The 23491-nt window shown below is 37.0% G+C and overlaps 4 protein-coding genes across 4 annotated transcripts; 3 read left to right on the forward strand and 1 right to left on the reverse strand.

The window, feature by feature from the left end:
* Positions 1 to 162: 162 nt before the first annotated feature.
* Positions 163 to 5931, forward strand: LOC145225291 (traB domain-containing protein-like). The gene is made up of 8 exons (XM_080091981.1): positions 163 to 489; positions 1327 to 1490; positions 2407 to 2547; positions 2613 to 2731; positions 3324 to 3455; positions 4101 to 4270; positions 4555 to 4663; positions 5169 to 5931. Exons 1-8 carry the CDS (start codon positions 270 to 272, stop codon positions 5311 to 5313), a joined length of 1200 nt encoding a protein of 399 aa, XP_079948107.1. The 5' UTR covers positions 163 to 269; the 3' UTR covers positions 5314 to 5931.
* A 1549-nt stretch (positions 5932 to 7480) lies between these two features.
* Positions 7481 to 9034, forward strand: LOC145225293 (heterogeneous nuclear ribonucleoprotein A1-like). Its single transcript, XM_080091983.1, has one exon. It carries the CDS (start codon positions 7551 to 7553, stop codon positions 8592 to 8594), a length of 1044 nt encoding a protein of 347 aa, XP_079948109.1. The 5' UTR covers positions 7481 to 7550; the 3' UTR covers positions 8595 to 9034.
* Positions 9016 to 13536, forward strand: LOC145225294 (ribonuclease H2 subunit A-like). The gene is made up of 6 exons (XM_080091985.1): positions 9016 to 9203; positions 10173 to 10374; positions 10477 to 10615; positions 11091 to 11262; positions 12018 to 12101; positions 12658 to 13536. The coding sequence occupies exons 1-6, from the start codon at positions 9077 to 9079 to the stop codon at positions 12831 to 12833; spliced, it is 900 nt and encodes a 299-aa protein (XP_079948111.1). The 5' UTR covers positions 9016 to 9076; the 3' UTR covers positions 12834 to 13536.
* A 138-nt stretch (positions 13537 to 13674) lies between these two features.
* On the reverse strand, positions 13675 to 17921 carry LOC145225292 (uncharacterized). Its single transcript, XM_080091982.1, has 3 exons — positions 16518 to 17921; positions 15936 to 16038; positions 13675 to 15381 (listed from the first exon to the last, which is right to left on the reverse strand). The coding sequence occupies exons 1-3, from the start codon at positions 17504 to 17506 to the stop codon at positions 15031 to 15033; spliced, it is 1443 nt and encodes a 480-aa protein (XP_079948108.1). The 5' UTR covers positions 17507 to 17921; the 3' UTR covers positions 13675 to 15030.
* Between the last annotated feature and the right edge of the window lie 5570 nt (positions 17922 to 23491).

Raw genomic sequence — 23491 nt, forward strand, 5'->3', positions numbered from 1 at the left:
AGATTTGCAATTTTAGTGTTTTTTGGTATTTTTTTAATAAACTGTATATTTGTAATCACAATAAACGATTGCAAATTCGCCCAAAATGGCCAACGAGCCTCATTCCAAAATTCTAACTTCTGTCGGCTACGTTTAGTGTGTTATCGTCAAACGGGGAATTTATTTTGTCACGTTTTTATCTGCGTCTGTCAAGTTTCGTCAGCACTTTGTAAACTGAACAAAGTAATTCCGAAATAATTCGTTGTTCAGGCTACTTTAATCACTTAAATATGGATACCAGTGCTAGTCATGACGAGTATTTAGTGTTGAATGGCTCTGAAGACGATGCCGAAGGGGATAAAATTAAGGAAAAAGCAACAGATGTGCAAGAACAGCAGAATGTGTCCAGCGACGAAGACAGTTCGGATTATGAAGATGGTGATGAAGATTCGGAATTAGAAATGCAACTTGATGACGATGACATGACGGAAAGCAATGATTCGCTTAAGGGTAAAACCCGTGTAATGTGTTCAATTGGAAATATACAAGTCAAGAACTATGAATTTCGGTTGACAAAAACAGTTTTAGCAGTGCAACCGTTTCAGAAAGTGCTACAAATTAGCCCCTTTCCATGTTTTCTGCTGTAATTCAAGTTTTGTAATGATAAAAATTGCTACAAATAGAACTACTCTAAATATATAAAAATATGGGGATATACAAGTATACTAAAGCGTTCTATTTTGAGGTAAACATCAACACATTTGAAGGTCACTCTCCATTTTACACCATATGTTTTTACAAGTGTACCAAACTAAATCACATTTCTCTTCTACTTTGTCCCTGTATACATATGGTTCAGTTTTACAGTCATCGAAAGACAGCAGGTCTAATACTGCATTTTGTAAAAACAAGTGTCACTCCAGTCTGCAGAGTGTGGCAGCTGCACGCGCAAATTAAAAAAAAAATGCCAAGTTTTGGGGTTTGCACGTGAACATTTTGCACCAAAGGCATTTAATTGGCCTGTCTTGATCTCTTTTACTTGCTTTGTGGCTGCTGAAATAGGTCTTGCACATGAACTTACGGGTCGTGCACGCGAACTTACAGGTCACGCACATGCGCACGCGGGACATGCAGGTCCTGCACGCACGAGATCTTGTCGGGAACTGCCACTGCCACATTTAAAAAAGACAGATTACATTCAGGGGTCTTGAATTGGTACTAATAATGCTAGTATTAATTTTTGCCATGTTTTTGACTTGGGTCTTTTCAAATAGCTGATGTTATGTGATGTTGGCACATTTTTTAAAACTTTGGACCTAATTGTTATATTTTCATTTTTCTGTACAGAACAAATTAAACAAGCAGCGTTGTTACGGAAGTATATGCGAAAATCTGAAGATGAACTAGATCTGCCTGAAACTGTTTCGGTGTTGACTGGACCATCAGGAGAGCGTGTATATGTTGTTGGTACCGCTCATTTCAGCAAAGAAAGCTGTACTGATGTGCAAAAGGTAACTATGTGTCACAAACTTACAGCCAAAGCTTGTTAGAGGCCAACACACAAGCTGTAAAATTTGGATTCTTTTTCTGTAGCTTTTGAATAGGAAACTAGGTTATTTTAGTCAATGGTGGGTGTTTAGGGTTATTTTGTTTTAAGCAGTGTTTCATACCGAAACGGAACGGAACGTTATACCAGAACGAAATAAATAATTTTTGCTCAAATGCCGGAACGAAATACCGAAATAAAAAAATTCAAAATACCGGAACAGAACGAAATACCGTTATTTTTTTATTCCGGTATTTCGTTCTGAACATTTGACACGAAACAATTGCTGAAAATTTCGCGCCGTTGAGCTCCTACAATTTACATTCGTTTGACCATCATTGACAAATGTTATATATATGTGACGTAACAACTACCGACAGTAATTTTTGTGTGTTGTAACTTTTTTTTTTTCGCTTTAAGACCAGAAAGAAATGTTCTTTTGTTAAGACCGAAATACCGAAAAATAGCGTTATAAATTTATTTCGGTCAGACCAGAACAAAATGAAATTATCGGTCCAGAACGAAATAACGAAATAAATAATTTGCTCAGAACGAATAACGTTATTTCCTTTCGTTCCGTTCCAGTATGAAACACTGGTTTTAAGTATAATTTTTCTGTTCAGTATTATATATAACTGCTTTGGGTATGAAGAAAATAGGAAAAGGTAATTTTGTATACTTTTTAAATATATATATATGTAACATCATAGATTGTGTGTACTATTCCCCAAAATTAATGTAAAAAATAGAGAGTAAAATGACAAATTATACCAGCAAAGTGTATCTCTAATATATATATATGCCAGTCCAGAGATAAATGACCTTATTAAACAACTGTCTATAATAGAAACATTTTGGTTTAGTTTATGTCTTTGTTTTAGGTAATATCAATGGTTCAACCTGATGCAGTCATAGTTGAACTTTGCGCATCTCGTGTCAGTGTTTTAAGTATGGACGAAGAACAGTTGGCCAATATGTCTGACGGCAGTCGAATGGAGAGATTAAAGAAATGTGTGAAACAGGTTTGGGATATGAAAACTTCGATTTTACCTGCATTGGTTATTGATACCTGTTCATGTATATTTAGAAAGGAATTTTATCTGGACTTGTGCTGTACATGATGTTGCATATGTCTGCGCATATTACCAAAGAACTGAAGATGGCCCCTGGAAGTGAATTTCGGGCTGCTTTGAAAGAAATGAAAACGTATGCTTTTTGTCTAAATCTAAACCAGTGGTTTCCTATCTGGGGTTTGTGAACCAATAAGGGTCCTTAGGTTGGTTTCGAGAGGTAAATGCAAACATTTTAAACGGTTTTAAAGCTCATGATTGGGGTAAATTAGCAGTGGGGTCCACATACATGATAAACTTATGAAAGGGGGTCCACAACTATGAAAGGTTTGAAACCACTTGTCTGAACAGTATTCTCCAATTAGCTTTCTACATATTTTGTTGCAGATATATGTATTAAATGAACCAGGGGTCGGCAACCTGTTGCTTATGGGCCAAATTTTGAAAGACATGTGAATTTATTGTGACTTTTGCATAACTGTTTCGGCCGATTGTTTAGTGCAGGGCTTCCCAAACTTTTAAGTATTTTAGTTTGTCACATATGATGGGGAATGTCTTATTTTACATATATTTGTCCCTCCTATGATAAAGATTTTTATTCTCAAACCATTATCAGCAAAAAATAATTACATATGTAACTAATTTAATTGCACATAACGAAATATTTAGTGTATTTGTATAATACAGGTTTACCATAATGTAATCAATCATAACACTCTTTATTTTAGGGTTCCTGGTTGTCGACTGTATCTTGGTGATCGACCCATAGAAATCACGTTACAACGAATGTTGGCTGCCTTGTCATTTTGGCAAAAACTCAAATTCGGATTTTTAATACTTCAGGAGTTGAAACCAATCAGGTAAGGAAAGCCATTGAATCTTTTCCCTATACTGTGTGTGTGCTATTGTACTAAGTGTTGCATTGTTAGGGATGTCTGCATCCTGTCACTGCTAAAACAGGAAACTCAGTCAAATTAAGCCAGTCTGGTAATCTATCTTGCTTTTTCAGTTGTCTAAATAGATTTGTCATAAAAGCCAACTGGCACTTTTTGAACAACTCACAAAAAATGCATCTTTCAAAATACTGAAATTCATTAAAATTATCACTTACTAATGTATGTGGTATTGTAAACTGGTTTATGTAACAAAAGGTTTCAGTTTTCTTGCTTGACTAATAATACCAGGTTATTGCAACAATACCAATGCGTTTAATGACATTTATGAGTATATTTAAAAATAAAAATATAAAAATTTGCAATCTTAAGGGCTAACAAATGTAGTGAAGCAATGCTTTTGTTAATGTTGTACATTAGATTAAATAATTTGCAAGTTATATCAACACTAATTTAAGTTAATTTCAATTGATTGCAAAATGATTTTAAATTAGTTTACATGTAGGTTATTTCATTTTTTCACAAAAACAATCAACAACACTGCCGTTCTTACAGTTTGTTTTCATGATTATACTTACTTTCTGTCTTGTTTTCATTTATACTATTTTCCAGTGCTGAAGATGTTGAAAAAATGAAGCAGAGAGACATTTTCGAGCAACTATTGGAAGAAATGATGGAAGAATTTCCTCATGTTGCTACAGCATTGGTTGCAGAGCGCGACATATATCTTGCAGGATATATGCAGAAAACCATGAAGATGCCTGTTGTTTTACCAGATGACAGTAATATGTTGTTTTAATATATTATATTATACCAGATACATAATAAGAAATTGTGCATTGAATGTGAAAAATTATGCATCCCTCTTTATTGCACGTTAAATCTCAAACACTAGTCTATCAATGATTAGAATATATTCCAGTTAATTATAAGAAACTGGTTAGTTATAAGAAACTGGTGTTGCATGCATATTAGTTTAAAAAATCTTTAAATGAAATGTGTCTCTATTTTTTATGTCAAATGTCTCTGCTTCAGGCATAACGAAATATACATAATGTTTTTACAGGCATTCATCCAGCTGTGGTAGTGGGTGTCGTCGGTATTGGCCACACAACTGGAATTAAAGCACACTTTGACACAGAAATCACAGAAGAACAACTAAATGAGATTTCCAGGTAAGTTTGCCTGCATTAGACTATAAAGTAAAAAATCCTTTTTGACTGAACAATTTTGGGACTAATTGTTCTTATTTGTAGCAGTGTTGACTCTTTGGTGTTGTTTGTTTGTATGTTTTATTTTTTCTTAGCAGATGGAATATTGCCTAAATGTGTAATGCATCTGTCAAGCTGAATGTCATTTTATGATTAAGCACTCGGCCATCATTGCTTTAAATAACAAAATAAAAGGTCTATAAAAAAGCAAACTAAAACTCACGAAAAAAAGATCTGCATAAAACAAAGGCAGAAATAAAATAACTAAAGCAACTTTTGTTATTAGCATGTAAAATAGAAGAGTATAATTGATGATAAAATATTCTTTTTGCTGTTAAATCAATGAAAAAAACAACCTAGTTTTCCTGCAACATTGTCCCATATTTCAGCTACATTTTTGGCAACTGTATACCCCATCTTCAAAATTCAAAATTAACATTCTAAACTACTTGGTTTTTATTCTGTCAAGGATGCCTCCTCCATCACGTACTGGCAAAATGGTGAAGTTTTTCCTCAAAGGCGTAGTTTTCGCCACTGCTGCTTATGTTCTCTATGGTGTTGCTTGTTGGACAGGGATTCCAAGGCGTTTAAGTTATTGGACTTCGGATGTCTGATTATGTTTTCTCTTCTTGTTTATGTTCCAGGAGATTTTGTTGTTTTGTTATTGTATATTGCTTGCCTCCAGAATAGGGGAAATGCTTGAAATGAACTGGTTATAATCAGTGGTGGGATTCAAATTTTGTGTCAGCCAGTTCTATCACAAACGTCATATTTTTTTAGCCGTTTCTGTTACAAAAAGTCCTTTGACAGTAACCGGTAATGCTAACCGGTTCGCTGATCTCAAAAAAATTCGTGGGACGGTTCTATAGAACCGGTGCGAACCGGCTGAATCCCATTACTGGTAATAATTATTATTTTCTGGATGGTGATTTGTGTTGGGGTAAATTTGCTGGCAGAAAACAATCATATTGCTTTTGTGTTTGCTTTTATCCAATTGTACATCTTATAGTTTTGAATTTTGAAAAAGCAAGTCTGTTTTGTATCGTTTTCTTAGCAATTCAACGTTTTGCAACCAAAGCCCGTGTTGATGAGTTTTGTCTTTTTGTAACATGCACACTGTTAACTGTTAGTGCCAGATTTCATCATGAGACTTAATTGCAGATGAAAACCTGTTTTGCGTGAATTTTTACGTGTCATGTGCAATGGCGGAATAAAAAGGACCGTGTTTTTAATAGCCTTTTACAGCGTTTGTTTTTTATATTTGATGGGTTGGCAATGGCTAAATGTTCTATATGCTCACAATAAGTCCACCCTGTGGTGGGATTGAAATATTTTGTCAGCCGGTTCTATCACAAAAGTCCTAAGCTTATTTCTCAGCCGGTTCTGTTACAAAAAGTCCATCGGCAGTAACCAGTAACGCTAACCGGTTCGCTGATCTCATAAAATTTCATGAGACGGGTCTATAGAACCGGTGCGAACCGACTGAATCCCACCATCTAGTCTGTAAATACAATTTTAATTGTGTTTTTAATTTAAGAAACTGGTGACAATTTAGTTTAACCAATCCACTGAGGGACCACTGAGTTGGAGCAACGCCGCTTAAGTTTGTTGCTCAGGGATAAACAAGTGGCCAAGATGAGATTAGAACTCATAACCTTGTGAACACAATCGTTGACCTTGGCGATTCAAACCTCTGTTGATCCGTGTTTTTATTGTGGTTGGTACCTTGAGAAGGGCCATGAGAGCTGGAAAAAATGTTTTCCAGAATGGCAAATGCTTGGGATTTTCGTAATTTCAATGAGACAAGAGGTCAGGATAAAATAGGTACAACAAAAAGTAAAGACTTTTGGCGTAGACAATCAGAATAGTTTAACATATAAAATATAATGAAAAATAATTTACTTTTGGCTGTATTATAAGGTTTAGCAGAAAATATGTAGACCATGTGTAAAATTCGTACAAAATATAGCTTGTGGATTACTATACCGCATAGGATTGTTTGGTGATCTGCAAGTTGGAAAAGCGGCGTTTTAGGACGAGTTTGATTGTTTGTCTTAATTTGATTGTTTTTAGAAACGGATTGAATGTTTTTAATAGTCATAAAATCCTCCCAAAATGTGGGAAATTGTCAGGGCTGCCATGAATCCAGCAATTAGGAAAAGATTGTGATTTAAAAATGATTTGCCAAAATATTAAAACAAACGATTTTATGGAATTTTGTATAAAGTTGGTTTTTATTGGTAACATTTACTTGTGCTAAAATAGATGCTAACTATATCTTTACTGGAACAAACAGTTTTCTCAATCAAGCTAGCTGTAGTGTGCTGACTGCTGATAAACTAATGCCCAAATTTTGCTTTTTGTTGCAAATAAAAGAATGTGTTTTCATGGTGGCAATGTCTGATTTAGGATAACATGCTAAATTTGATGGTGGCTTTTAAGCAAGAAAAGAATAAAAACTGTGATGGAAAGAAATGCAATTATTAGATACTTCAAGTTACCTGCATACTTTATGCTGTTTATCTAGTCTGCAATCTGCATATTATGGCAGATGCACATGCGAGTAGTTTTGAAAAAAAAAACTGCCTGGTCCTGTTTATCGCTGGTGTTGTACTTGGTTTAATTGGTTTTGCATATATACTTATAGGTTATGCATGGACACACTCAGTACATAGTGATCCTGCTTGCCCGTGATCTCATCGCGATTTTTGTGGTGATTTATTTTGAATTGTGTAGTTTCTGCAAACAGACTACAGTGAAAAAAAATGAAATAAAAAAAGTATTTTTTTATATTTTGCACAGGAGTTTTATTTTAGCCCTAATTGTTAAAATCCTTAATTAGTTGTTCAAAATGCCGTACAGCTCTGGAAAAGAGGAAGAGCAAAGCCGGAAACTCTTCGTTGGAGGGATTTCCCAAGAAACTACTGATGAAGCAATGAACGAATATTTTTCAAAGTTTGGGGCAATTACTGACTGTGTTGTTATAAGAGAACAAAGCACTAATAGATCAAAAGGATTTGGCTTTGTTACATTTGAAACAGAAACTGAAGCTGATAAGTGCATGGACAAGCGGCCACATTCACTTGACGGTCGCCAAATTGACGTAAAGCGAGCTGTATCAAGGGAAGAGTCATCGAAACCGGGTGCTCATGTTCAAGTTAAGAAAATATTTATCGGAGGAATTAAAGAGGGTTGTGATGAAAATGCTTTGAAAGAATATTTTGGAAAGTTCGGTTCCATTAATTCGTGTGAAATTCCGCGCAACAATGAGCAGCGGCCCAAGGGATTTGCTTTTATTACTTTTAATGACTTTGACATTGTTGACAAACTAGTTGCTAAGCGACACCATATGATCGCTGGTACCAGCTGCGAAGTAAAAAAAGCACTCTCAAAACAAGAAATGGAAAAAGCAAAACAACAGTTGGAAATAAAACAGCAAAGTCGCCCACGGCGCGGAGGCGGCAGCGGCGGTGGTGGGTCCAATCACTATGGCAACGGTAACCAAGGCTATGGTGGATATGATGGTTATGATAGTGGTGACTATAATAACGGCTATGGTTCATATGGAGATGGCTATGGCAGTTATGGAAGCTATAGTGATGGATATGGCTCCGGTTATGGTGGAAATTCATCTGGTTATGGTCCAATGAAAGGACAGTATGGACAACAGCAATCAAGAGCATCTGGTCCTTATGGTGGAGGCTATGGTTCTGGGAGCTATAATGCTGGCGGCGGCTCAGATTCGGGATATGGTGGATATGGAAGTTACAGCCAGGGTTACGGCTCTGGTGGTGGAAGCGCTTATGGTTCCAGCAGTAACTCTGGCTATGGTAGCTACACAGGCCAGAACCAATCCGGATCCAGTGGTCGAGGGCGTGGCAGAGGAAAATACTGATCAATTTTGCCATATGTTTGTATTTTATAAAAAAACATGTCAGAATTTCAGTGAGGTACATCAAACAATATACCAGTGAGAAGTTAAGAATTTTAAATATTACATGTTTTTTAAACAAACAATAGCAATCAAATTGATTTATATTTTCTGACATTTGTAATGTTTTTGTCAAATTTTTGTTTGCTGCCAACTTAAGTGAGTACATTGCCGCAACTATTTTTTCTTTCTGTGCAAAAAACTCTAACTTTAGCAGTTTATTTCGTAGCATATAATGCAACTGATAAATAAATGCCAGTCAGTTTTATTTATCTTTTGTTTGATTATTGTATTGCTGTGCTGTACTGGTATAATTGATCCAAGGAACATTACTTTGGTTTCACTTTTATAGAAATAAACTATTGTTTGTATGCATTGAAACTTTCCTACTTATTGCCTCAGAATTAACACACATAGGCTGCTTAAAAAAACTGTTTGTTACAACAATGGATATATCAACATTTCTTTCGAAAAGTGATGAGAACTACAAAATGCATTCAGAAATACCTGATTTACTGAAAGACGGACCATGTTGCCTTGGCATTGATGAAGCTGGCCGTGGACCAGTGCTAGGTAAGTTTTTCGAGCGTTTCATTTTCTGCTACAATGACAAATATTTTTTGTGTTTATGTTCGTAAGGTATGAATCATGAAGAAATGATTTTGGCATTCTATAATGTGTAGGGATGCAACATTTTTAAAACTGTGTGATAATTTTTGAGGAATGATGTAAGCTTTTATGTTTAGTGACTTGATTGGTTAAAAGTGTTTTTGCGCTTGAAAGGTTTCATTAATAATTGTAGTATTTTCTTGAAATGTTTAAGTTAAACAATGATTTAATGTATGCTGGGTTGTCATACCGTTCTTATTTCGAAGATTTGTCTTTATTTTGAAGAGCAATGTCATAGAAAAATGTATTATCCTCATGTTTAAAAAATGTCCTTTATTGACTTGAGTCGTCATTTTGTCTTATTTTTAACAATTAAAAGTCGTTTATGGCAAAAAATATGGTATATATATGTTATATGTCATGGCTCATGTAAATGCAAAGATTTGTACAAAAACATTAGTTTCGTTTCATGAGACAAATTTATTTTTCATTTCTTATGTGATGTTCATGGCTATATGCTATGCCGCAAGCCAGTGTTTTTTTTAAGGTGTTTCGGTCCCCCAAATTTCTCCAGCGGTTTCCCAAACTCCAGCGGTTTCTATTTTTTGGTATTTAAATGAAACACTTGCGGTCTCTTAAAACTACTTAGTGGTCACCCAAACCAAACCTTAAAAAAAAACCTGGCTGCAACATTCACAAATTTGTTTTAAGCTACCATCAAGTCTATGTTGTGTATCTATAGAATGAATTCTTTTGTTAGTGTTTGTCATAAATTTGTAAAGTTTTTTTAATGTTTAGCTGCAGTACCAAACACTTTTGTTATGACCAACAAATTAACCAACACAAAATAGTGTTAATTATTCAAACATGCTTACTTAATAAGTTAAACTTATTCAGTGTCAGCCAATAACCACATGTACCTATTACTTTTAGGACCAATGGTGTATTCAGCTTGTTTTTGTCCTATTTCCAAAAAGCAAGACTTGGCTGACATGGGTTGTGACGACTCAAAAGTTTTAACTGAGGAAAAGCGAGAGGAATTGTTTAACACATTACACGAAGCTAGCAGCATATTTATTGGCTGGATGACTAATATTTTGTCTCCTAACTATATTTCAAATTCAATGCTTAGCAGGTAAGGAATGCTTGCTTCTCGACATCCATAAATGAACAAAATGGTAAAATTAATATGCAGCTAACTAGAATCTTTTGTAACTGAATCTTCAGGTTTTTTCAGAACCAAATACAATTTGAATTCTTTGTCTCATGACACTGCCATTGATTTGATCCGATCCACAATAAAACTCGGTGTGGATGTCAAGGAGGTGTTTATTGACACAGTCGGGCCACCAGAAACATACCAAGCCAAACTAAAGGTACAAAAAAAGCAAAATACTCTTTGTTTATTAAAGGGTATGATGAATATGTTGGATGTGTTAATGAAATTCTGTATGATTTTGCAGAAAATTTCGTTTTGGCTGATCAGAGAGTATTCTAGTGCTTTTGAAAGATGTATAAACCTTTTTACATGTTTTTTATTGACAATGTAGCTATTTTTTAGATGTTCATATTGCTTCTATTGTTGTTATTGTTGCTTTTATTTTTGTTGCTAAAATTTTGTTAATGTGTGGCTATTTCGATTATCGCTATACTTTGTTTTACAATACCATTTCTCACAAAGCAAACCTACATTTATAAGAATTACAGAACTTTTGTGCAGATAGATTCGTTCGATCACATCCAATGTGCCAAACGTTTTGGATTGCCTTGGGCTCCACAATTCCCTATGCATTTAAACTGAATATGTGGTTAACATGTATGCAATTAACCGGATTAATATGTATATTACAGAAACTCTTTCCAGACATTAACATTTGTGTTGAGAAAAAGGCTGATGCAAAATACCCAGTAGTAAGTGCTGCAAGTATTTGTGCCAAAGTATGCAGGGACCGTGTTATCAAAGAATGGGTGTTTTTTGAAAACAATGAAATGGACCGGAATTATGGGTCAGGTTATCCTTCAGGTGATAGTTTGTTTGAAAGATTTAACTTAAACTGATTATTCAATATCAATGCCTTAACTATACTGTTAGATTGTGTGATTGTTCACATATATTTGTGGTTGTTTTTTAAGTTATGTTGGTATTGGAGTTAGCCAAGATGTCATAGGTTCTAATCCTATGTCGGTCGCTTGTGTTTCCTTGAGCAAGAAACTTAAGCGGCATTGCTCCAACCCAGTGGTTCCCAATGTGTTGAACTAAATTTAAGTCACCAACTGCCTAAAACCAAAAAAAATCAAATAAAAAATAATCAACGGACTTGCAATAAAAACAGGCAGCTCGGCGGCGGACTCATTGTGAGCATAACGCATTCAGGCGTTGTCCGCCCGCCGAAGATAAAAATGAAAAACAAACGTACAGCGTATTTTTGCTTGTTGAGATAATGATCTCAGATTTTTGTCTTAATTTCATAAGGTCTGGGTAGTGACCTTATGATTACAAAACCATTAAACCAATAATAGTAACTGCTGTATCTACTGTGAATTTCAAATCAAATGCAATTGAACATCTGGTACAGGCCAATACTTACATTTTGTTGTTATAATTTGGCATTGGCTTGTACGCTGACTATTTAAATATGCGTAAAATATTTTTTTTTAGTTATCTTGTAATAATCATGTGCTTTTGTATTATGTGAGTGTTAATGCCTGAACTTTGCAATAGGACAACAGCAAATGTTAACTATACAATGTGCAATTTATTTTGTATGTATATTGCAGACCCAACAACAAAATCATGGTTAAGAAAGAATGTTGACCCTGTATTTGGGTTCCCAAACTTTGTACGCTTCAGTTGGTCCACAGGTAAGAAAAAATGTCCTACATTACTTGTGGGGACTTTGATTGTGTTGCCAAATGTCCTGGGTGTCAGCAAAAGTTTTTGTGTTGTCTACTGGGCATTTCCTACACTGACCTTCCACATAAAAAATAATTACTGCATGTAAATTCAATACTGTTTCAACCTATAAGGTCTCATCAGTGCAGCTGGTGATGAGAGAAAGGGTGTGCACTGTCTGCAGCTTCTCATCTATTGGCTCCATGCTTTTACATTGATACTGTGACACTAAGCCGAAATCACTTTGCTTCCCAAGCAGTTGGCCATTATGAGCCAGTTTTCTCTGTGGTGTATGCCCAGTTGTGGCATCGCAAAGAATAGGTGAGGCATGGGTTTTTACCCTGTAAACAAACAGGAGTGCCGTTGGATGGCTACACTAGCCAAATCGGCCGATCTCTCGTCATCAGCTGCACTTATGAGACCTTTTTGTTGGAAACAGAGTGTACTATCTGTAGCTTATTGTTTATTGGCTCGGTGCTTTTACATAAATTCAATACAATTTATGACTGTGTTTATTCGCTGTAGCGAGTAAGATCCTGGAGGACGAAGCGCTGAGCGTTCATTGGCCAGACGACGACGAATCAGAGGGTGACACGTCATCCAACACGCCAGCTATTACGTCATTTTTTGCCACCGGTGCCGGCGATAAACGACACAGATTTTTTGTGGAAAATAATCTTTACACAGTGGAAACAATTTAATGACTCGACTTTCTGAAATCGAGTACGTATGACGTCACAACCACTACAGGTCAAAGTTCAAATGGAGGTTTTCGTTTTGTGAATCACTGCCAAGGATATTGAAATTCGGGTCTTTCCAATAGGTATTTGTTCTTTTGCGAGCATTTTAATGACTCGATCAGTACTCGTTTTTGGAATGATTCGAGTACGTTTGATAATCACCATAGGTCAAGTTTTAACGTTTTGTGAATGGCTCCCGACCTCATGGAAATTCGAGTTATTCGAGTGAGTATTTAAACTCCCGGTAGCAATTTAATGACTCGATCTGTACTCGTTTTTGGAATGATTCGAGTACGTTTGACGTCACAACAACCACGGGTCAAAGTTAAAATGCCCGTTTTCGTTTTGTGAATTACTCCCAAGCCTATGGAAAATCAAGTGAGTATTTGTACTCTTGAAAGCAATTTATTGACTCCGTATGTACTCGCTTTTTTGAAACGAGTTGAGTACTATGACGTCACAATCACTACAAGTCAAAGTTCAAATGGAACTTACAGTTTTGTGGCCACATTGCTAAAAGTATTTCTGTTATCAAGTAAGTATAGGAAATTTAACATATTACTTTGCCGTCTCTAAGTGCATTCGCCTAATTTGTCATTTTTCTGCCTTATTTGTTCCTTACACTGCCAAACGTTTTGTCATTACAACTTTTTTGTTTTCTTTACGCCGGTCACGTGACAGACCAGACAGTGACGTCATCGCTTAGCATGGGATACCTGTACAACTCAGAGCAGCAATAAGTCTTGGGGACAGATTTTGCAACTCATTTTTAAATGTTACTTCTTGAACATGACAGGAGACGTTGCATGAAGGCACTTGCTTTAATTCTCGTTGGCAACTGGCGAAAAACGAAGCACGATAAAAGTATTTGGCTTGTTAAGCCCCACAAAACAGTCACTTGCAATTTTAACGGCATATAACACTAGGCAAGTTATGCGTATATATGGCAAAGTCAAGGTGCAGTATCGAACCAAAAGACAACACTCAATCAAGAAGAAATACAAATGGGCATTGTTGGTCTTGATTTTGAAAAAAAATGATGTGGAATGTGTAGACCAGTGGTTCCCAACCAGGGCCCATGGCTCCCCAGGGGGGCCACAGGTGTAGATTTACCAGAAACACCCACTAAAAATTCCCTAATTTAATCAACTATTTTGCATACTATTTGTCTATAGTGAGGCTTTTTATGAATGCGGACCCTCATTTACTCTATTCGACCTGTTTAAAACCGATATTAGTATCCTATTTCCACACGAGTTTGCCATTTACATTTTAAGGGGGGCACAGGACTTACAAGGTTACATGAAGGGGGCCACGAGGCAAAAATGACACTTTTAGGGGGCCACGGTCCATGGAAGGTGGGGAACCACTGGTGTACACCAACGAACGTCGTATAGGCCTATTTCATTGCGAGTTGACATCAGTTTTCAGTGACCTAGATGGTTTTAGGGGCTCCATAAAGTTGAACAATGGCGTTAAACTATCTTGATGGTCTCTTGGACGAATGGTCTACAGGGATTCGTATTTGGGAGATATTACCATGCCTCTACACTGGGCAAATAACAAATCGAATCTGTTGTTTGTCAAAGGCTAAAAGTATGGTAAAAACGGTGTAGTGGTCATGGTTGGTAACGAATTAGAATACTTCCTAGGCTACAACCTGTTCCCTAAAGTTGGTTTAATTGCAGAGTTGAGTTTACTTCGCTTGGTTAAAGACAACATAGCGACAAAATGGCACTAAACAATCACCAAGTCGAAAGTACCTGTGCAACGTTGAAATGTTATGGAGCGCATAGTTGGTAGATCATGACAAAACGCGCTGCAGCTACACCGGACATGTCCTAATAACGACTGTTTTATATTATACACATACATGATAAGGGTTCTTTCCGAGTTTAAGCCAGGGGCTTTTATTAGCTTAATCTGCCACTGGGGTCAAGGTGTAGATGTTTTGGGCATGATTTCATGTGAAAAAAGTACATAAAAACCGAACAGATTAGCCTTTTTTATACGTATATCCATTAGTTTGTATATGTCCTTGCCAGTGGTTTGTGTATTACTGTGTAGAAAACAACGTTTATTCAAAAAAGTAAAACATCATTTGAGCTTAAAAGTACAGGGTAAAAAATACCAAGTGAACGTTACCCACCGCCAACTATCACCTGTCTTTCCGCTTGAGGGCGGGCAAGTGCGCTGCAGTGTGATGGTAAACCGGCGGTGGCAGAAACTGATAATTCCTATCCAAAGATGCCGTTGTCCTGTGTCGACCAAACTCTAAAAAAGCTGATCGCGATGCTTCGTCGTTGAGTGATCTAGAATGAGGCGCCCCGCTGTGTTTGGTCCTTGTTTCCGATGCAAAACGTTTGGCTTCATCGGCCGCGCGTTCCATGAGATACCGTCTGTACGGGTCAGCCATTAAGTGTAGGCCACTGACTCCTGTGATACCACCGTCCGGACGAGGGCGCAAGAGTGCAGATGATGAGTAGGTGTTGAGAAGCAATTTGCGCTTCTGTACAACAGGATAAAGTTGTTAATAATGTTTTACGGTGCCTTCTTGCAATTCGAATATTTTACCGCCTTATGCAGCCTACGGTTTTACGAGGTGACAATGTTCAAAGCCATGTGGTAGAGATACTAACACCATACCTCACGGCAGACTCATATTTAGCTAATTTCCTATAGATGGCGCAAAGAGGTGAATTATTTATTTAGCAGCTAAAGAGGGGTAGGGTTAGGATGTAAGTTTTTAAAAATTTTACATTAGAAAGTTCTATCGCTAGTTTTATTGAATTTTGAATGCTAATAGCCATAACCGTGAGCATTTTTAGAGATATATCGTTTTAAATAGCAACAATGCTCTTTATGCCACCTATCGAAACTTAGCTAAATGTGGATCTGCCGTGAGGTATGGTGTTTGGTAGATTTTCCAAGCCATGTACAATTTCATAAACTTTTCTTTACAATCCAAATAGGCCACTATTAATTGTCAACATATGACTAATTAAGGCCTGCTAATATACTGTTATTTTTATGTTAAAGATCACTAAGAAAATTCTCGTTTACCTCGCTCGGCCCTAACCGATCGATGGATTCATCATGGCTGATGTTCAGGGATTGATCAAATGGAAGTTTTGGACGTTGTGGCTCCTTGGATAATACGTTGCTCCTAACAACAACAAAACACAGTGCCATATTAAAAGTTACAAATAGAACACAACCCTATTCCCTGTATATTTTCCTACAATCCAATCTAAGGACTAATGAGTTGTTTTCTATGATCTACAATTGCACGAAAACCAAACGTTGTTTTGAGACACTGGTTTAGCTTAGGATTAAACACACTAGCCTAGTGGTTCCTAACAGGGGATGAATTCCTTCCAATTAAGCAATTTTAAAACTTGAGGGGAGGAATTTACTTTATTTTACATGTGGTTTGTACCAAACCTTTGGAAATAAAACACAATTTTAATAGATCTTTGTATGGTTTCGCATCTACCATTAGGGAGGAATGAAAATGTATTGAACTGTTAAGGGAGCAATTCTTCGAAAAAGGTTGGTGAACACTGCACTAGCCTATATTACAAATAAATATCACTAAAGAAGATGTATTTCCTAAATGTAAAAACTTCTGTTTAAATCACTAACCTTCTCACTGTGAACTCTGGCACCGCAGTGCTTACGACCTTTGACCCCTTTAAATGATCGTGTTGAGGCGAGAACGACACGCTCCACCGAGCACCGCCTCTCTGCCTTGATAGTCTCGTATCAGCCTGGGTGCGGTCGTCTCGGCTGACTTCAGGGTCGAGTTTAAAGGTTACGCTTTTTGAAGGCGAGATACTGACAACTCTGGACGGATCGTTGCTAGGCGATAGACCTGGTCCTGTGGGCCGGACCTGGTCTGGGTTACTGGGACCCCGACGGGATTGCGCCCCCAAGTGGGGAAGATGGGCGAGTTCCGGTGTATGTGTCCTACTACCGGATGCAAAATGTTCTTCTGTACCACCTTGGGGGGGGTTAATATTTTTCTCGTACTTGGTTGCGATTTTGTGTATTCCTGTCGACTCCTTCATTTTGCCGCGGGCAATAAGGGACGCTGTGAGTCGGGCCATGCCGGAATCGAGGGACATGACCCCGATGGACCGAGAGGATCGGTTGCTCATGCCAGATCCAGTCCGCTTTAAAATTGACTTGGGCATTGGTAGAGGATCAAGGGGAAAGGCATCGGCGTCCTCGTTAAGTTTTTCCGGGACAGGAGACACTGAGATTGTGGGTCGCACAATTGCGGCGCTCCCAGACACCTCCATGTCTGGCTGTTTCGGGCCCCGGCCACTGTGGGGGCGCGTAAAGTACCCCATTGGTGGTTTATCACGTGACATCGGGCGTACTACGTCATGGCGCGGTGCAGGGGGCGTGTCACTGACAGAGTGGGCGGTGGCTCGCGTTTTACCGCGTGGTTTTTGAGTTACATCGTGTCTTCTTGGCATATCTGGCCGCGGCGCCTGGTTTGTGGCGTCTGGTCGTCGCCGTGGCGCTTTTTCGCGCGCCACGTCCTGGGCAGGGCAGGTGTAGGTGCGGTCAAGCAATGAACAACGTTCCACAGTGATGCCTGGAATGTTCTCGAGTATTTGCATCATCCTGCTGCTAGCAGCTCTTTAGCACTTCTAGCGGTTTCCCTCAGCGCTTGTTCATGGCGCAAAGTCGCCCTAGGCACGGAATTCTCTACCTCTACACACTTATGTAACTACGCGCAGCCTGCTAGAAGAACAAACACACAATTGCGGTCAAATGGGTTGCCAAACATGCGATAATAGCAAGTTGTTTCGTCGCTAAACGTGTCATTAATTACGGTGATTTTCAGTGATGTTCTTTGTGCAAAACATTTTAATGCGATTGATGATTAAGAGCTATGCCAATTACGACTGGTTTTGCGGAATCAATTGTCCTTCAAGTATGCGGTCTTTAAAGTCCGAAATTATTGTGTACACCCAACTAAATACCATTGTGTGCCAGTTTCGTGGAAAATTATAAGATAGTAATATACTGCAAAATCAGTTTTTTCACATTTCTAAATTATAACAATGTTTCGTATGTACATCTTCATACTCGTGAAATGTGTATTCATGTCCATTTTAAATGAAAGATACTGCTAAAAAACGATTTGGTAGTGGGTCCGTATTGTCAAACGCACCATATATAATTCGTTTGAAAGTACAAATCTTGTTTTAAACCACGTTTATTTCAAAAATTTAATGCTAAAGTTATTTTCTCTTTACACACCCGAACACAACCCCTTTACGCCCACAATTCCATATTCGGGAATCTCTAAGAATCCAAATAATTTAGACCAGTTTAACAAGAAAATCAAAACGCGAATGTTAAGTGGCGTTCCTCTCAATCTTTCAGGCCCAATTTCAGTACCACGAATTTGGTAAACGTTTTCAAGTGCCCGGTATTCATTTGTTGTTTGGCCGGATCAGGCCACCTCAAATGCCGCGGGCAAAATGTTGTTTTCGTACCATGCGGCTAATGTCCCGAGTATGTTTTAATGTTGACAGGTAATCAATAAGATTAATGTTAGTTGGCCTGTAACGCACTTTTGGATTTAATTGTCTAATTCGCCTCCTATTTTTCTTAAGCACGCTTTTAGTAACATCATCTAGTAATGGACTACAGACGAAAATATAAACAAAGAAACATATAAACCGTTTACAAATCGATCAAATACAAAACAATTAACAAAAAATCAAAAGGTTTATACAGCATTCGTAAACTGCCATGTAAAATCCACTTAAAATGTATTGCATTGTAATATTACAAACCACAATAATATTTTGTTTTGTTGGGTTACCTATATGAGTAAATGTGCCTTGGATTTAAGCAGTGCCGCTTAAAATCCCTTTAAGCAACCACAAAGGAGGTATATAACCGACAGACTTGCAACTTTCGTTTTTGGAAACCAATGCTCGCTAACACAGCAAACAAGACGTACAACAATATGAAACACTAAGGATACTGCCAACTTAGTTTAGATTAATTTAAGTACGAAATAAAAACTGTCAAGCTATAACCTTGCATTTCTGACTGACTTATTATATTGCAACTGCATAATTTGACAAAATATTTTCGTGCAGCAGCTACAGGCACTAACTTTCAATGCATTTGCTATGAAACACTGTTTTTTATCGACTGTGTTTGGACCTTTCAAGGCATTTTCTAAAATACATTAACGCAGTTCTTCCGAATGTTGTCTACAATGGCTTCTGAAGGAATAGAAAAACCACCTAATCCTTGCAGCTTGTTTATGCCACTAGTTTATCCGATTTTGGATTAGACTTCATGCAGATCTGTCGTTTCTAAACCACGCAAATTTAAACCGTGGTTTTAGTATAGACTTAACTGTAACCAAAAACTAAACCCAAAACCTTTAATTGCACAACCCAGTGGAATTCAATATGTTAAACAACAATTGCTATTAGCTCTTAAAGGACTTAGGTAAACGTAAAATTGTTTATTGAAACTGGTTTCTTAAACAGTAGTTCTCAAACTGTGCGTCGCGACGCCCTGGTGCGTCGTTTCAATTTTCCAAGGGCGTCGCAGAATAGTTTCGTTTCGTGGCTTTTTGTTGTTGTATCAATAAACACAACTTTAATAATAAGTTTCCTCATTAACTTTTATTTGCTGGTGCGTCGCAAGACCAGAAAACTTTTCTAGGGACATAGCAACAAAAAAAAGTTTGAGAACCACTGCCTTAAACCATATAAAACTTACAGCCCCACTTAAAGTACTGTTTAAAATTTTAGGATGTAACTTTTACTTACTGCATGAACTTTTTATCCAAGATGCCTAAATGTTACATCTCTTACTGCTATCCTCCGGAAAACACTACTTAACAAGGCCACAAAAACAGCACTGTCTTGGGTATGATTACTTAACGTTGTCTTATAACTTGTTGTAGCGTAAGCGGTGTTAGAGGTGGACTTTGTACCTCATTGGGAATGTGCTGCATTTTATGAGGTTACCTTTTCCAATGTTATGAGGTTACCCTTTCCAACAATATACCTCTCATACAAAAAGAATTGCATATCTCTTCTTTCTGTGTCAAAAGCACTACTATGATCTATTACTGCTGCTAATTGAAGCTAAATAGCTCAATGACCATTAATTTAACATGGCTACCATTAAAGGGACAGATTATGAGAAAACTACTGATAGTTAAGCCAAAGGATCGCTGTAACTGTACAAACAAACTTGGCATTGAATATAAACTTGTGCGTCAGAATGTCGCTCTGTTACAAACAAACACCGTTGCTCTGACGCGACTGCCTGCCTCGTGTTTATGTTGGAAACATATGCTACCTATCTAGGCCTGTTGATAACGTTTTCTGCTTTGGCTGCTGTTGTATTGCACAGGTTTTTGTATGATAATTATATGAGAAGCAAAACAGACACGGGCCAGTTGTAATTACAACGCAATTAGGTATGACGAAAACCACCTACACTGAAAAAATGCCCCTTTTATTATCAGAAAACACATACAGTCAACAAATGCAAAACTTACTGTTAACACAGATATCGAATACGTTTACACTTTGCTTTGCGAAATTGTTGCTATTTCAATTTTAAGTCGGTTTTAATCTTCAGAACTACAACAGCACTCAGTTTATATTTAGAAATACTTGTTCTGTATTGGTTAGCTTTAAAATTTGCGACCCAAAAACCCAAACTTAATCTTTCTTTAATGTTCGTTTGTTCATAATGCTGTTATGTGCTTCCACATAAGGTACAACACAACACAATTATACAACATGTTACAAACTTAGACAGCCTAACAACAATTTGACACAACAGAATCTCTTAACACTGTTAACAGCCTATAATGGTCTAGCGGAGACAGATATACCGTATTAAGCGAGACGAGACTCCGAAGTAAAGCTGTAATGATAACAAATGTATGTCGCCCTTTAACCGCGGAATGTCGATGAAAAGATAACAGATTGATTTATGCTTGTTGATGTTTAGTATCGAAGCTAAGGCGGGTGAACTAATACAGATTATGGATATTATGAATGTTTGCAGTTTAGGTTAGAATATGTGAACTCATAGTGTTTTTGTTTTTCGAGTTCAAGCTTCTTGAAAAACTCAATAAGAATATGCCATTTCAAAAAAGAACTGCGCCACTTTCAAAGCCTAAATAAGCTTTAAACGACGCCCCAAAGGTCTTTTTAAAATAGATTTTACAATTTGTTTTATATCATATTGCAAAAAAATGCATAAACATAACCCATATTTTGTTTATTATTGATCTTATAATAGCAAAATGAATAACACTCTTACCATACGACCGCAATTGCTTAAACCAGTGGTTCTTAACCGGTGGGAAATTTAACGTTTTCAGAGGGAAATTATGTGAGTCGGGGGTCACCAAACTCGGGCCCGCGGGTCGAATCCGGCCTTGAATTAACCATTAAAAGTTAATTTAATCCAATTTTTTTCCACAACAACATGTAAGATTAATATCACCTAGTTCTACAAGGCGCAGAAACATCAGAAATTTGTTTGTTACGTCACATACTGAAAGTATCAATGACTGTGTTATTGTTCACGAATAAATGCCTTTCATCTGTTGATTGTGATGGAGTAAATGACTAATGCAAGCACTTGAGACTCTCCAATATTTCACACAACTTTACTTCCTCGCGAAAGCGCAATTTAAACTTAATTAGATTGCAGTGTACCTGTAACTTCCGGACCAAATTGCTTCAAAATTATTTCAATCGAAGAATACTGTTTTGTTAATGTAGGACACAAAATATCAGCATAAAAATAACAGGGGGGAAATTTGAACTTGGTGATTGACTTTAGTGGGAAACCACACCAAAAAGGTTAAGAACCACTGGCTTAAACACAGCTTCAAATACTGCACAACTAAATGCACTTGGTTTAATCATGGCAAAAAGAACAAAAAAACGGTTGCTACAGCGCTAAAACAGGTCTTTACTAAAACCTACACAACCAGATAATCTTGCAATTTCAGCAAACTGAAAGTCTGGTTCCAATTTTCTTAATCTTAGCCTAGAGCGGCGAACTGGCCTAAATAACATCGAGTTCGTGGTAGCTTCGTTAATTGAGTAAAGCCGCATTACACCACAAGAGACAATAGCTCTTAACTTTGCCTCAAGTCAAAAAAAAACTTGCGCTACAACTTGTAAGCAGGTTTTTTCCACGATGTCAAGAAATTGCGTATAATGCAACTTGGTCAATTGGAAAACTTTTTGAAAGGCTAATCCTGTTTTAAAAATAAACCACCCTTAATTATTGTTTAAACTGACTTTTAGGCAGTTTAACAAGGTTTACCTTTTTGCTGGGATGTAGATTATACACTTTTCAAGCTATAACCAATCGCCAGTATTGTGAAAAATACGCCCAGTATTATGAATCATAATTTTTCACTTAAACGTCTTCTACTCTTACCAACAGCACTGTCTTGTGCATCAAAGTCGGTTTTTGGCTTTAGAGGTTACTACTCATTTTTTTTAAAAAAAATTTCTTTATTTTATTTGTACCAATACTAAAAGGTTTCTTTTGAAAGAAGCCTTCACATCTTTTGGAAAACTGTAATTGACACTATGCTATAATTTGCCTAAAGATTGATACACACTGCTACGCAAAGCTCGTTGCTAAACCCGCTTCATACGCTCAAGCGAGTAAAAATGGACCCTACTACTTCCAAATGCCTATGTAATTTCGTAAACTAAAACCATATAAACAAATGGCACAAAAAAACGAAAAAATGTTTTTTTTCACACCATTAAAGACATAAACGCCAGTGTTTTTATTCTAAACACCTTTAACTCCGTGTAAGCAATAAAACAAACAATTCTGTATCGTACTTCTGTTACTCCATATCCTTAAGCAGTTTCACATGCAACATATGCTTTACAGAGTTTACATCTTATAGTAGTCGTAAGTCTGCTTCTGTGGGAAATCCACCATTCCAACAAACGTTATGTCAAAACCCATCGACCCCAGTTAAGTCGAGAGCTACCAAGCCCCCTTTACAACAATTGTTACATCCACTTTGGGTGCAGCGCCGACCACTGAACCTACGTCACTACTGTATGTACGATCTCTATGACTGGTTACTCTAGGGGTTGATAAATATTTAAACAAAAATCGCTGAGTTTTTGTGCGTTTTCAAAGGTTTTTTTCATTGTTTTATGAAAACTGAATCACATGCCAAAAACGAGTTTTTATGAACAGCCTGGAAGGACAAAGTAAAAAATGTGTATTTTGCAAATGAGTTGTTATTATTCTCTTGCATATTTTGGTATCCAATTTAGCTGCTTTAAGCATATTATTGACGTATAAAAATACACCACGTAGTCTACGCTTATATAACTAATGTACATGGCAAAAATGATTGAAATATATAAAAAAATTGCTATTTCTACACGTACACATACCTTACAACGACAATGTTCAAACACAGTTTTCAAATTGATACTTTTTTGTCATAGATTTTTATCCACGAATGGTAATTTAAAAACAGAAATAGGCCGTGAGCTCAAAGCGGTTCTAACTTGTTCTCTTTTTAGGCGATGTCTATAAGTAGTACCTTC

Source organism: Phallusia mammillata, chromosome 4, assembly GCF_965637545.1.
Source record: "Phallusia mammillata chromosome 4, kaPhaMamm4.hap1.1, whole genome shotgun sequence".
NCBI lineage: Eukaryota > Metazoa > Chordata > Ascidiacea > Phlebobranchia > Ascidiidae > Phallusia > Phallusia mammillata.